This window comes from Notolepis coatsorum (assembly GCF_963971535.1).
Source record: "Notolepis coatsorum genome assembly, chromosome: 3".
NCBI lineage: Eukaryota > Metazoa > Chordata > Actinopteri > Aulopiformes > Paralepididae > Notolepis > Notolepis coatsorum.
The window spans coordinates 107,990,372-108,006,914 of record NC_140167.1 but is presented as its reverse complement, the minus strand read 5'-3'; the positions used below and the strand labels follow the sequence as shown (position 1 = coordinate 108,006,914).

Below are 16,543 nucleotides of genomic sequence, written 5' to 3'. Positions count from 1 at the left end.
GCTCGGCAGGACAGATGGGGCTCTAACGATTTCAATACCAACTGGGGAAACGGCTATATAAGCCTTGGTATAAGTATGAATGATAAGCCATTTATCAATCCCTGTCTGCACCGGTAATAGTCTGATAGTGTGAGTGATTTTTAACTCAAGTAGGTAAAAATAGTTTTAGAGACAGAGAAACTTGTTTTTCCAAACGGTAATTGCAGGAGTGTTTGAAAGCGGGAGAGAATGTCGGAAATACAGGAGGTTGAATGAATGAATGAATGACTTTATTTGACAATATAAAAATAAACATGTGACAGAAGAGCACAGTCGGGATATACTGCCAAGGATGTAACACAAAAAAGCTCAGAGCTTATTTCCATTGTGGTCCTTGTAGGGGGGTGGGGGAATGTGATGCTTAACACATGCATCATACAAAACGTGACATCACAACACATCACATATACCATTTAACATTTATATACATACAGACTCATACAACATGCAAGGGTGCCTTAAGCTAAGTGTCTAGGTATAGTCCCTTTTGAGCCATGTCTTCAGGCTGGACTTGAATCTAACGGCACTGTCTATGGTTTTCAGTTCACTGGGCAGACTATTCCAATAGACAGCTGCTGAATATAAAAATGACTCCTTCCCCATACAGCTCCTGAATCTGACTGGCACAAAGTCAGTTGAGCTGCGCCTTGTTTGGTAAGCATGGGTGTCTCTGATTCGGTTGAAGTAATTGTTAAAGTACACTGGCACTACCCCATGCACTATTCTGTGAACTAGGCACATCCCTATCTGGTTTACTCTGTCTTCCACCTTAAGCCATCTCATGACCTCAAAGTGAGATGGGTCAAGGTGGGTTCGAACAGGTAGCCTTAGTATTACCCTGATTAGCTTGTTTTGTGATGTCTGTAGTTTTATTTTCTGACTTTTGGTTCACCTTAGTGGAACATTGATAGAAACAACTGAAGGTTTAGAAGCAATAACAATAGCAAAAGTAGACAATCTGTCCATTTCAATAACTGGAAATGTCACAATAGAAGTGAAGAAGCCATGGCCAAAGATATTCAGGCCTTTACAAAACCTTGTATTTAAGTATAGGAAAGGAGGCCGTTATAGATTGAGAAACCAAAACAAAAAACAGAAAAAGAAAGCACGAAGCGCGATGAAAAGAAATAATGCCGATAATGGCAGGCTGACAACCTTTGCAGACACTCCCGTAGAAAGATTAATACCTGAAGTTAATCTGATTGAGTTGGATGTGATGGAATTCCCTCAGGTGACCAGTATAACAGAGGGACTGGAAATAATGACTTTGATTCCAATACAGGGGGTCTTACAGGAGAGAGAACCAGAGACAACGGTATTACTCCAACCAGAACCGATCCACGCTGGAGTGTCCATTGCAGGTGACTGCAGTTTAACCAAGGGACAAAGAAAGCGACTGAAGCGAGCGGCGTTGTTACAGCCGTCCCACAAAGTCCACTCTGGCCGTACGGCTGGAACAGAGACCGACAGCAGGTATGGAACAGTTTCCACAGCCCACCCGTTTCCCATGTCCAGTCGTCCCCCGACACCAGAGCCAGGATGAGAGGCGTGGGCCGGTGACGAGGAGCCTGACAGCGAGGGCCAGGGTGGAGGAAGAGAGGATGACGTGCCTCTCTCCAGAAAGACAGAGAGCATTCACGGAAGCGTCCGAAAGACATGAGACAGTCCGTAGAAAACTGGTGGAGAAGCAGCTGGCGGTTGACCAAGTCATACGTGAGAGGGAGATGCTAGAACAAGAGCTGGCGAAACAGACTGAGATCATGAGTGATGTAATTTTGGAAGTTATGTTTCGTACTGCAGAACAAGGACTCAGTGAACAAGAGAAGTCACTTGCTCTGTTACCTGAATGGGGAGCGGAGCAGCGAGGGAATGATGACAGCCGCAGGAGGGGTGAGTTTCCAGGCCCCTCCCAACAACAAAAGGCCCAAGGAGCGGCGGCTGAAAAGGACAGGTATGCCCCTCTCTCCTCCAGGCAACAGGACATGCAACCAGAGGACCGGAGAGGGGTGGACCTGTCGGGATCTGTGGGATGCCAGCCGAGAGACTGCTGGAGTTGTGGTGAACTGGGACCGCCTGGATGGCCGGCATCGGCTGAGTGCTGGAAATGTGGAGAGATCGGCCATCTCGCTCGATCATGTGGCAAAGGGTGGCGGGCTCAGCAAGAGTCCATCAGACGGCGAGAGTCCAACAGACAGCAAGAGTTCATCAGAAAACAGACATGCTGGGCATGCGGAATGTTGGGACATTTTCAGGGGGAGAGTGTAAAGAGGTTGTGTCTGCAAAGACCATAGGTTGAATAAGAGCGAAGCGGGAATGCACAAGCGAAGCTAAAAGTGCTAGAGAAAATAGGGTTATTAATAAATTAAAATGGAAAATGCGACTGATTAGAATAAAAATGGAAACGAAGATACATAGATAGGTTAAAAGGTTAGATTAGGTGTGCAAGTTACTAAAACGGTTTGGAAGACTAACAAGGGTAAGTTGGGGCTGTAGAGGGATGAAGTAACTGGCAATTGCATGAGCTAATCGTACTAACGAAATTGTGGTTTTAAAACAGAAACAATGGAACATTTTTTATATTAGACAGAGTTAATAACAAAGGACTATTTTAGTAGTGATTATACATACTTGATCCAAGGGTGGTCAAGGAGACGTTAAAAAAAGAAAAATATATATATATTGTATTTCTGTTTAATTTTTAATTTTTCTTTCTTAGTTTTTACGGGGGTATTTATGCCTCTAAGATGATAGTTTAATTCTGTTAGATGGGTGTGTTGCATGGAGACACTCACAATTTTGGTTTATTTGTTTGCAATTTTCTTTGTTTTTGTTTGACACTTTTTTTAGGGACTGACTGGCTGGGAGGGATCTCTCGCCGGTCAGGGATAGCAGGTGGTGGTGACATGGCGGGACTGGTAGGAATGTCTAATATAATGGGCTGGAAACTAAGGGTGGACGAGAGCTGGTTCATGATTTTGTTTTCCGCTCATTGAGAGTCCAGAAGTAGAATCTGGGGAGTTGTGTCACGTTTTTGGGTATGGTAAGTGTTGGGGAAACGTGTTTCTCTGTCCAATAGGTAAGCTCTGTAGGTTTTGGTCGCCATTGGCCATGTAGTTTTCATGTAGGGTGCAGACATGTGAAATTGATAATTGGCTTATGGGAGACTCTGCACCGGCTTGTTGAAGGCTGGCGGAGTGTGTGGGATGTGTGTTTAAAGGGACTGTGGTTTGTTACCATGCACATAGGTTCTGTTGGTGATTGGCCTCGTCTAGAGCTGGCTGTCCGGACCGAGGAGGCTGTCTGGAAACAAGGTATTGATAGTGTTATAAATGGTTATTCCACTCTCAAGGGTAGAAGTGGTGTTGTGTTGAACTTGAGATATTTGATCTAGTAAATTAGTACAGCACAAAAATAAATGAGACAAAGGTGATTTAATTGAATATTAACCTGAGAAGCCGTGGAATATATAGATAACTAATTTGGAAAAAAATGTATTGTCAAATACAGAACAGTAAAGATGTATTTGAGCGAAAATGAGACCTTCCAATCCATTGTGTGTTTGTAAATAACAAATCCAAAAAGCAAAAAGGACAGAGGGAAAATAGTTTCCTTCTGTGGAAAATCGGAGCAGTACCAAGAACTGCCCACAAAAAAGAAGAAACTGTGGTTAGCACAAATTACAACGAGGAGCAACGGTCAAAACAATTTAGCAGTAAAAAACCTCAGGAGGTTGGAATAGGGATAACTGACAGGGATGAAAGCTAATGATAATTGAGATCTTAGTGGTCTTTTCGAGGAGAAAAATTATTTATGTTTGCTTGTTTGAATCTCCCTCGATTTTTTAGAGTGTTAATCTTTTCGGTGTGATGTATTAATCTTTTCTTGCAGAGTCAATTACACAAAACAGACACATTGAAGCTAAGAAAACATGGATAAAATAGTCTAAACAAAAAAGCTGTTATTGAAAGGGTAGTTCCTTGTAAAAGCAGGAACAACTTTCTTAGTCTGATGTCATATCAATAACTGATATTGTGTGTGACTGGGGAAGTGACTAACGAGGGTGGGGGGAAAGAGTGAATGGTGATGTTGTAACTGTACAGACGGAAATTTGGTAGTTCGATTTGTGTAATTTTTGGATTTTTTGAATTTTTAAAAAATATTAGCAAAAATGGTAATTATGGTTTAACATGTTTAATTTAGAACATATTGGTGCTATATAGTGGGTTATGAACCCCACTAAGGGTGGAATGTCATGAATTATCAAAATAAAACATGAAAAATATCAATGAAATGTACATGTGCAGGACGAAAATACTGTGGTAAGATGTATTACAAAATGGATCAAAAATCAGCAGGATGTCTCCTGGCCTAAAGAGCCAGACCTCAGCAAACAGCTGTTAACAGTGTACCATCCCCTGTCAAAATAGCTCCAAGCAAGGACACTGAGGGCAGTTAGGACAGCAGGTTTGGGCTGCAGTACAGCTTGGTCAATAAACCAAATGGCCATGTATAATAATAAATCGAACAGGAGACCATTCGGTTTTCTCCCCCACCTAGATGGAGATAAAATACTTCCCCCAGCCACAACACAGATTCCAAACTGAAAATAGCCTTTTGCAGGCAGTAGTTTAAAACAGATGGCTTTTGGAAACCGAACCTTTCCCAAATGGAATTTAGGGCCTGAGAACCAGCTAAGTTAAGTCCTTCAATTGTGCTTTATTTACTTAGGCTAGGAACCAAAGGTCAGGCAGGGACCCATGGTTAAAAAAGGTGATGAGATCAACAGGTCTAGTTTGAGGAGCCAAGCAGCTGGTTGCCTGCTAGGCACAAAGGACCTCCTTGGTAGAACTTCCCAAATAAGGTAATGGAAATAGAACGGCTAATAGCCAGTAGGATGCTCCCCGTTATAGACTGTAAACTCCGTGTCACCAGACCAGGATGACGTGTCACTCAAAAGGGATCTTCTAGAAGTAATTTGGCCAATAGGGAAGCACGATCTCTGGAGTGACGTCACATGACAGGCAGGGAAAAGGGTTTCTCTCTCTTCTTAAACAGCAGGACTGGTGGACAAAAGGAACTCGAGCGAGCGCTCAGAGCCGGAGACGCACAGAGCCACGGACACAGACGATGACAGAGGATCGCATCATAGCAGGGATCCACCAAGCCGAGACGAAATCAAGCGCTCCCAAACTGAGAAGACCAGAGTTTGCCTTGGCAAACAGAACCACACCGGAGAAACGAGTCTGACCGCCATCCGCCGATCAGAACGGGACCAACTGCCACACCAAAGAGATGATTAGATAGAAGAAGCAGATCCTGTACTTGTTTGATTCATAGATGTGTTTATTAAGAATGGAATAAACACCCCAGCTGTTTGATTCAAACCACCTCGTCTGTGCTTCCTTCATACAACCGAACACTTGAAATGCAAACAGCGCAGAGTAGAAGGGTAAAAACGATACGATCACAGAGACTAGATAAATGAATGAAAGATACGTCATAGGGACACGTACCCAAAGACTTCAAAATTGCGAGAGTAACCCCCCTGCACAAAAAGGGCAGCAAATTAGACCCAGGCAACTACCGCCCTATTTCTATTCTTACCTCCATCTCGAAAGTCATGGGAAAAAAATAGTATACGAACAGGTCGAAAAGTACCTCGCGGAAAATATTCTAATCTACGAATTCCAATCTGGCTTCAGAACATCCCACTCCACTGACACATGCCTTCTCTATTTGAACGACCACATCAAACAAGAGGTGGACACGGGCAAATACTGCCGCATGGTCATGCTGGACCTACAAAAGGCCTTCGACACTGTCAATCACTCCATTCTGATTGACAAGCTAAAAGCAATTGGTTTTGATAGTCTATCAGTGAGCTGGATGAAATCCTACCTAGAGGGGAGAGAACAGATGGTGGAGGTAAACGGTACCCTATCCCCCCCTCCCAGTGAGCTGTGGTGTTCCACAAGGAAGCATACTAGGACCGCTGCTGTTCCTAATTTATGCAAATTACATGTCGTCAGCTTGTGACTGCAACTTGTTCCTGTTCGCGGACGACTCAGCCCTGCTGGTCTCTGACAAGAACAAGTTACAGGTTGAAAAAACCCTCAGCTCTGAACTAGGCAAAATCTGCACCTGGCTCGCTGATAAACTATCATTACACCTGGGTAAAACAGAGTCCATTCTCTTTGGATCAAATAACAAACTCAGCAAGGCCAATGGCTTCTCTGTTACAGTGGGTGACAATATTGTCACAAGGAAAGATGAAATTACTACCTGGTTTCCATCCTAGAGGCAAATCTTTCCTGTGACAAGATAGCATCCAATGTAATCAAAAAAAAGTCAACCAACGAACAAGATTCTTGTACCGGATCTCCTCTCTGGTAAACAAGAATACCCTGAAGACTCTAACAGGAGCACTCATTCAAGGGTACTACGACTATGCTTGCACCTCATGGTACCAAAGCACCTCAAAGGCCCTAAAAACAAGACTACAAACATCACAAAACAAACTGGTCAGACTACTGCTTGACCTTACTCCTAAAACCCACCTCACCCCTGCCCATTTTGACAACCTAGGATGGCTTAGAGTAGACGACAGAGTACAGCAACTGCAATGGGCCTGGTCTACAAGATACACTATACACCAGTAAGATACCCATGTACATGTCGAAATCCTTCCAAAAGGTCAGTGAATTCCACGACCACAACACCAGAGGGAGTTCCACAAATCATGTTCAACCCAGATTCGGCACAAACAAGGGTCTAAATTATGCAATTATGCCACAACAATGTCGAATGCCCTACCCACAGCCGTAAAATAATGTGAATCCCTACCCTCCTTCAAAACCGCTCTCAAAGAGCACATACGCAAGGCTGCAATTCGAAACTGGCCCCGGTACATTTCCAAAAACCCAACCCCCCTGCCCACCCAACCACCTCCAATGTAATTTGAATTTTTTTTTGTATTTACTTTTTCTCCTTATTTTAAAATGTTTCTCCCATCCCAATTTAGTGTATCCAATTCTCCCCTCCCCTGTCTTGAACATTGCTCGACTATGCCCCCCACTGGTCGGTTGTAGAGAGGATAGAAGCCTTGCATCACGTGTTCCCTCTGGCACACGAGGAGGCAGCCTGTCACATCTTTTCGCCTGCCAGTGCGGACTCTCATTGGCGAGGTGTAACGCATGGGAGGCTCGCACTACCCTCGCCACTTCCTGTCTCTGCTGTGCAGGCTCTCCCAACCGACCTGTAGGGGTCGCTATCCACAACGTCCAATCCCCACCCATCGACTTCCACCCGCTGACTCTGCCAAATGAGCCAGTACGACGGCCGGCCCAAGCCGAAGCCAATGCTGAGACTGGGATTCGATACCGGAGTCTCTTGCATTGGTGACGAGCGCAATCTCCGCTACGCCACCCAGCCGCCCCAATGTAATTTGACATTTGAAATGTATTCGAAGGCTGGCGGCTGGGTGGCGCAGCGGACATTGCACTCGTCACCAACGCAAGAGACACCGGGTTCAAATCCGGCTGTCGGCGTTGCCTCCGGCTTGGGCCGGCCGTCATACTAACTCAATTGGCAGAGTTAGTGGGTGGGAAGTTGAAGGGTGGTAGTCTGGTCGTTGTGAACAGCGACTCCTACAGGTCGGTTGGGGCACCTGCACAGCAAAGTCAGGAAAATGGCAGGGGCAGTGTGAGCCTCCTACACGTTACTCCTCGCCAAATGAGAGTCCGCGCTGGCAGGTGAAAAGATGTGACAGGCTGCCTCCACATGTATCGGAGGGGACATGTGATGCAAGGCTTCTATCCTCCCTACATATGCCCCGCCAGTGGGGGGCATATGCGAGCAACAATCGGGACAGGGGAGGGAGAATTGGCACGAGAGGTAAATTGGGATGGGGAGAAAAATCACAGAAAAAGGAGGAGAACAAATTTATCCGAAGGATAAACCCTTTGAGATATGCTATCTCGTTTTCGAGGGGGTCCTTAACATAAGATACAAAACATACAATACAATACATAACTAAACAAAACACAGGACAACAAAATACACTTATACACTGACAGACGCTCTCCCAAGCTCACCCCCACAGTCCACACTGATTCCTCCCAAGAGGATCACCAATATATATATGTTCCCATATAAAACACATACAAAATTATAGTTTGATCTGTAAACATGTAAACCCTAGCACAGTAAATCAGTAACAAGTGCAAGTAGTCTGTAGATGAGTAAACAAAGATATCTTAAATAACCGGTAAGAACTGAGAGATATATATATATTTTTTTATCCACTTTTTCTCCCCATTTCTTTCTATTTTTTCTCCCATCCCAATTTTGTATTTCCAATTCTTCCCTCCCCTGTCTTGAACGTTGCTAGACTATGCCTCCCACTGGTCGGCTGTAGTGAGGATAGAAGCCTTGCATCACGTGTCCCCTCCGGTACACGAGGAGGCAGCCTGTCGCATCTTTTCACCGCAACAGCTCGAACTCTCAGTGGCGAGGAGTAACACGTGGGAGGCTCACGCTGCCCCCGATACTTCCTGTTTCCGCCGTACCGGCGTCACCCAACCGACCTGTAGGAGTCGCTGTCCACAACGTCCAATCCCCACCCACCAGCTTTCCCACCCTCTAACACTGCCAATTGTGTTAGTATGACGGCCGGCCAAGTCTGTAGCAACGCCGAGAGCTGGGCTCGATACCAGCATCTCCTGCGTTAGTGGCGAGCGCCTTGCCCACTGCGCCACTCAGCCGCCAAGAAGTGAGAGATCTGAGTGAACTAGGCAGTTTGTTCCAATCAGCTGGTGCTTTCTATTTAAAGGCAAGTTGACCAATAACTTTGGTAGTTCGAGGTATGGTAAAGAAAGGATGATCCGTGTGTCTTAAATTATAAGTTGAACTATATGGAATTAGGAACTGCTTGGGATAGGGGGGATAATTAAAGTAAATACATTTGTAAACAAAAAGCAACCAATGAGAATGTCTTCTGAATTGAGGAGAAAGCCACTTTAATGACTCAAACACAAGACAGTGGTGGGTTCTATAAGGGCACCTCAATATAAATCTGCAAACACTATTATAAGTGACAATTAAAGGACAGAGGTTTAATAGTGTGGTGTTCTGATAGACTATGTCTGCGTAGTCCACTATTGGAAGTACCAGCTGTGTAATGATAATTTTTCTAACTTGGAGAGAAAAACAGTTAATAGAACGATACAATATTCTCAGGCTACAATTTGTTTTATTTATCACAGCATCAATATGTGACTTGAAAGTGAGTTGAGAATCAAGCCAAAGACCCAGGTACTTATATTCATCGACATTCTCGAGATGTCGTACAGTACAGTTTCTTCCCCCTCGAATGTATATATTTCCTTTTATGATCTCTGTCTCTTAAACAGTACTGTATATTTGTACATCTTGTATGTCATAATGTCTCTGGATGTAACAGTACTGTATATCTGTATGTCATGTATGTCATAAATGTCATGAGGAATTGAAAATGGGGGACCCTGATGTAAACTAGACGAAAGTCTTTCTCTGGTCTGCATCCCCTTAACAATTGTGTGTATTGAGCCGTACTGTATTGTACCCATTCTGCAATCTGTTAATAAAGTTTCCAATCAATCAATCAAATCAATCAATCAATCAATCAATGAATTAGGGAACATACACACATGCACACATACACAATACATGTAGAATGACTGTAATGTGATGTAATTATTATAATTATTGTATGGTAAGGAATGTCACTACTTATGTGCTAACTAATGCACATATGTTTTCTTTGCATTGTCCCTGACAAATAAACAAATAAATAGAAGAAATAGAAAGTTCATCAATAAAGATTTCCTTGTAGCAGTATTAAAAAAGTACAAGAAAATAGACCATTTTGATTGAAAAAGCACCAAGACAATATTGTATTACAAGATAAAGACAGAAAAAAGATGTCATGCCATATCACACTGTAATTTATATTTGAACCACTAAATAACGTCAACATTTTATTTTTTTATTTGTCAAATAAAATTGTGTATATTTTATATTAGAATGTATAAACATAACATAGGAAATGTATATCCCGGAGCTGGGTATTTTTATTCTTAGGCTTATTTTATTCTTCATTCGTGACTTGTTTTGTCTCCCTAAATGTTTACTGTTTACTGTGAGCGATTTGTAGTGCCAAATTTCCCTCGGGATGAATAAAGTATTTCTATTCTATTCTATTTTAAATGGTGATGTGGTATTTTGGCCATATTGCCCAGGCCTATTTTCAAATCTGTTAGGGATCGACTGACTGGTGCATGAATGAATTCTGCTCACCAACTTTAAAGAGGTGGTCCCAGACGGCCACAAAGTGTTTCCAGGCGGACAGGTAGGGCCAAGCGAACTTGGGGAATAAGACGATGATGGGGGAGAGTCGGAACATCTCCCCCACCGAGACGATGAACTTCTGGGTCTCCTCTGGAACCACCTCGTTCAGACAGCCCAAACGGGTCTCAAACAGCACCGAACAGATCCCTGCAGTCAGAACACAATCATGTTGTCTTATTATCATTATAGTACAGTATGTTACACAGCTGTCACGTGGAAACCACATGGTTCCAAGTTATTATCATTATAGTATGTTACACAGCTGTCACGTGGAAACCACATGGTTCCAAGTTATTATCATTATAGTATGTTACACAGCTGTCAGGTGGAAACCACATAGTTTCAAGTTATTATCATTATAGTATGTTACACAGCTGTCAGGTGGAAACCACATAGTTCCAAGTTATTATCATTATAGTATGTTACACAGCTGTCAGGTGGAAACCACATAGTTTCAAGTTATTGGAATCAATTGGAGTTATTATTACCACCATGTTTCATCAAGGTTTACATTAGGGTTCCACTGATACAGGCTTTTAAAGGTATTTATTACAATATATTGAAATAGGCCCATCAGACCAAGCAACACAGACCACAATGTAATTTATGGGTGGACGACATTCACAGGACCAGATATACGATCTTTAATAAATACCGGTAAATAAAACAAAAAACAGAACATTGGCGCAATCAATTGGCTAACCAAGGTCTCCTTTGTCTCATTGGTATGTTGTTACAGTATGTGCTTAGGAGGGCTCATTACTCTTGGGCAAAAATAATAATAATAATAATAATAATAATAATAATAATAATAATAATAATAATAATAATAATAATAATAATAATAATAATAATAATAATAATAATAATAATAATAATAATAATAATAATAATAATAATAATAATAATACATTTGATTTATATAGCGCTTCTCTCGGTGCTCAAAAATGCTTTACAGATAAACAAACCGAACCAAGTAAAAAGTAAAAGTGAGAAAAAGGTTGTTGTTGCTTCCTGGCAATGTAAATCCTACAGCCTAATGCATCACATTGAATTCTGAGAAAATGCTCAGAGTTTTCATTTTTAGGGTGTTTCCTTCTATTCTCTGCTGGAGAATGTGGGATATTCCAGCTTTATAAGATACACTTTTCTAATTGCATTACAGCAGGTTCACCGCTGCCCTTGACTAGCAAATACATTCCTGTGTGGACCTGCATACTGTATCTAGCCAACTGTAGCACCAAGGTCAGACCCACAGTATACCTTCCGGTATCTAATCAACTGAGTGTCAAGGCTAAGGCTTGGTGAGCAATTGACCTATCTCAGACCCTGCCCTCTTTTCTTGATCCTCCAATCCTCAGAGGGAAACGACAGTTGTGATCAGAGGATCAGGAAAAGAGGGCGGGGTTTGAGATACAGTAGGTCAATTACGTCCAAGGTAAAAATCGGATACTACACTGTGTTCCATACTCTAGGATCCACACCCTAGTCTACATGGTGTCACTTAGAACTAGGGATGTCCGATATTATCGGCCGACCGATATTATCGGCCGATATCGGCAGTAAAATGTGATATCGGAAAATATCGGTATCGGTTTAAAAACAAAAAAAAAACAATAACAATATTTGTTATATATATATCCAGTGAAATTATTAGTTACCTGAAATTATTCAGTTTTTTGGATGGGGAAACCCTGCATATATCGGTATCGGTTGATATCGGTTGATATCGGTATCGGAAATTAAGAGTTGGACAATATCGGAATATCGGTATCGGTAAAAAAGCCAATATCGAGCATCCCTACTTAGAACTGCATCCATGTTGAAAAGGAACATACATGTAGCTACAGTGCTAGGACACCCATAGATGTAGAATACCGTACTTTTCGGACTATAAGCGGTGGCTTTTTTTCCCCATTTTTCGACCCTGCGGCTTATATAACAGTGCGGCTTATATGTGGACAAAACCCGAAAATCGAAATATTGCTTTTTTTTACTGCATTGAAATGTTATTTATCTGTTCCCTTATTTGCTAAACTTAATACAACTTGTAAATGAGTTAATGTTATTTGTCCGACAGTATTGTGTCCCAATGGGAGTCATTCTCTGTAGAGGTGGGAACTTAAAGCTCAATATAAGAACGGCCATGCACCACCACTCACAGAATCGAGAAAGAGCGATCAATCTGTCGATCCTTTCCGTGTCCGGGCCGCGTGAGGTTTCCCGTGTTGAGTCAAATTAAGCCGCAGGCTCCACTCCTTACATATGGTAATTAAACATTAAAACACATGCGGCTTATAGTCCAGTGCGGCTTATTATATATGTACACATCATTCAATTTAGCTGCTGCGGCTTATAGTCAGGTGCGGCTTATAGTGCGAAAAGTACGGTAATTAATTGTCATTCTGTAACAGGCCTTCCACATGTTATGACACTGTCATTTGTTACAAAGCTTTTCTTTCAAATTGCATAACTGACATATATTGATAAGACAGGTATCCATGCCAATTCCTCCATAGCATGTACCAAAATTACATAAAAAATATACAGTATATATATATATATATATATATATATATATATATATATATATATATATATATATATATATACAGTATATATATATATATATATATATATATATATATATTTTTTTTTTTTAGCGTTTATCGCTTTTCCTGGTCAGACATGACCGACAGATACAGTGAGGGTGAAACGGGAGAGAGAGCAGGGGAAGACATTCAGCAAATAACGGCGGGTCCGGGAATCGAACTCGGGTTGGCCGATCCGCGACGCAGCGCGGTACATGGTGTGCTACTGGAGCGCCCTATATATATTTTTTTTTCTTTTTTTTTAATGGTCCCATATTGTAGTCCTTTTCAACAAGTTAAATAGGTCTTTGAGGTCCCCTAAACATGTCTTTGAAGTTTTTTGCTGAAAAGAAAAAACACTCAGAGTATGCATTCTAGCAACCTCTACACCCATCTGTTTCAGTCCTGCTCTCAATGCACTTTTTCTGTGTCTGTAACGAGCGTGCTGCCTCCTTGATTGTACAAATACAATAATTATCGTACATCTAGCAATGCTGCACAAGCCTGTACCATCTAATTCAATTCAGACCTTAATATCCAGCAATGGCATAGCAAACTATCCGTTAAAATTGTTGTCAGAAACATATTTTATTTTAAACTCTACAGTAGGTACACAAGCACTGAAAAAGTGAGGTTTTCACAATATGGGACCTTTAAAGGGAGGGATCAAATTAATTCCCATGGAACACATTGTAGATGCAGAATAGCACTGTAGTCCTAGTAGAACAAGGTTAAACACCTCTGTCTCTACCCTGTACGTCACAGCCTGCTAAACACCTCTGTCTCTACCGCTGTACGTCACAGCCTGCTAAACACCTCTGTCTCTACGCCTGTACGTCACAGCCTGCTAAACACCTCTGTCTCTACGCCTGTACGTCACAGCCTGCTAAACACCTCTGTCTCTACGCCTGGCCATCACAGCCTGCTAAACACCTCTGTCTCTACCGCTGTACGTCACAGTCTGCTAAACACCTCTGTCTATACGCCTGGCCATCACAGCCTGCTAAACACCTCTGTCTCTACACCTGGACATCACAGCCTGCTAAACACCTCTGTCTCTACACCTGGCCATCACAGCCTGCTAAACACCTCTGTCTCTACAACTGGACGTCACAGCCTGCTAAACACCTCTGTCTCTACCGCTGTACGTCACAGCCTGCTAAACACCTCTGTCTCTACACCTGGACATCACTGTCTGATAAACACCTCTGTCTCTACCGCTGTACGTCACAGCCTGATAAACACCTGTCTCTACACCTGGACATCACTGTCTGATAAACACCTCTGTCTCTACACCTGGCCACCACAGCCTGCTAAACACCTCTGTCTCTACACCTGGACATCACTGTCTGATAAACACCTCTGTCTCTACACCTGGCCACCACAGCCTGCTAAACACCTCTGTCTCTACACCTGGCCACCACACCCTGCTAAACACCTCTGTCTCTACCGCTGTATGTCACACCCTGCTAAACACCTCTGTCTCTACCGCTGTATGTCACAGCCTGCTAAACACCTCTGTCTCTACCCTGTACGTCACAGCCTGCTAAACACCTCTGTCTCTACCCTGTACGTCACTGTCTGATAAACACCTCTGTCTCTACCCTGTACGTCACAGCCTGCTAAACACCTCTGTCTCTACCCTGTACGTCACTGTCTGATAAACACCTCTGTCTCTACCGCTGTACGTTAAACAGCCTGCTAAACACCTCTGTCTCTATGGCCTGGACGTCACAGCCTGCTAAACACCTCTGTCTCTACGCCTGTACGTCACAGCCTGCTAAACACCTCTGTCTATACGCCTGGCCATCACAGCCTGCTAAACACCTCTGTCTCTACCGCTGTACGTCACAGCCTGCTAAACACCTCTGTCTATACGCCTGGACATCACAGCCTGCTAAACACCTCTGTCTCTACACCTGGACATCACAGCCTGCTAAACACCTCTGTCTCTACACCTGGACATCACAGCCTGCTAAACACCTCTGTCTCTACCGCTGTACGTCACAGCCTGCTAAACACCTCTGTCTATACGCCTGGACATCACAGCCTGCTAAACACCTCTGTCTCTACCGCTGTACGTCACAGCCTGCTAAACACCTCTGTCTATACGCCTGGACATCACAGCCTGCTAAACACCTCTGTCTCTACCGCTGTACGTCACAGCCTGCTAAACACCTCTGTCTATACGCCTGGACATCACAGCCTGCTAAACACCTCTGTCTCTACCGCTGTACGTCACAGCCTGCTAAACACCTCTGTCTCTACGCCTGGCCATCACAGCCTGCTAAACACCTCTGTCTCTACGCCTGTACATCACAGCCTGCTAAACACCTCTGTCTCTACACCTGGCCATCACAGCCTGCTAAACACCTCTGTCTCTACCGCTGTACGTCACTGTCTGATAAACACCTCTGTCTCTACCGCTGGACGTCACAGCCTGCTAAACACCCCTGTCTCTACGGGCTGGACGTCACAGCCTGCTACACACCCCTGTCTCTATGGCCTGGACGTCACAGCCTGCTAAACACCCCTGTCTCTATGGCCTGGACGTCACAGCCTGCTAAACACCCCTGTCTCTATGGCCTGGACGTCACAGCCTGCTAAACACCCCTGTCTCTACGGGCTGGACGTCACAGCCTGCTAAACACCCCTGTCTCTACGGGCTGGACGTCACAGCCTGCTAAACACCTCTGTCTCTACCGCTGTACGTCACTGTCTGATAAACACCCCTGTCTCTACGGGCTGGACGTCACAGCCTGCTAAACACCTCTGTCTCTACGGGCTGGACGTCACAGCCTGCTAAACACCTCTGTCTCTACGGGCTGGACGTCACAGCCTGCTAAACACCTCTACCAAGAAATTACTTTTAAATTAGTTTTAAACACACGTTGTTGGCACATATTTTGGAAGCAGTTTTCAAAAGAAATCTGTTTCACCACAAGCTCATTTTTCACCTACAAGCATTATTAGCACACATTAGCAATATGCGTATTCACCCATCATCACTGAAACGAGATTAAAACATGACTATAGCTTCAATATCTTTTTTTTGCTGACCTTCGAAGGCAAACTTGTAGAGCTCTCCCGCCAGATCATTGACCATGACCCCTTGACCTTTGACATCCCTCAACCAGGCCACCTTGTGGATGAAGTCTGTCACCACCTCATTGATGGCGTTGGTGTAGGCAGAGACGTGCCTGGGCTTCAGCATCCGAGGGTTCAGAATGCTGCGGATACGCTGCCACTTGGCCCCCATCCTGACCACGGCACACACAAAGACAGACATTTTGTTTCTCTCTCCTCCCACTTTCTCCCCAATTTAGTTGTTACGTCAATTCCCTTACTGGTTCATTGTGCTGCCCTACTGTCGGTCTTGGGAGGGTGTGTAGACTACTGCATGCTGCCCTACTGTCGGTCTGGGGAGGGTGTGTAGACTACTGCATGCTGCCCTACTATCAGTCTGGGGAGGGTGTGTAGACTACCGCATGCTGCCCTACTATCAGTCTGGGGAGGGTGTGTAGACT

General features: G+C 43.7%; 1 protein-coding gene across 1 annotated transcript in view; it reads right to left on the bottom strand.

Moving 5' to 3' along the window:
* cyp27a3 (cytochrome P450 family 27 subfamily A member 3) overlaps window positions 1-16,543 on the bottom strand; it is an 82,492-nt gene that overhangs the window by 50,251 nt on the left and 15,698 nt on the right. The window contains exons 3-4 of the mRNA XM_084310686.1: window positions 16,077-16,276; window positions 10,375-10,572 (exon numbers count right to left, since the gene is read on the bottom strand). Of these exons, the coding sequence (XP_084166812.1) occupies window positions 10,375-10,572; window positions 16,077-16,276 (398 nt within the window). The remainder of the gene's footprint in view (window positions 1-10,374; window positions 10,573-16,076; window positions 16,277-16,543) is intronic.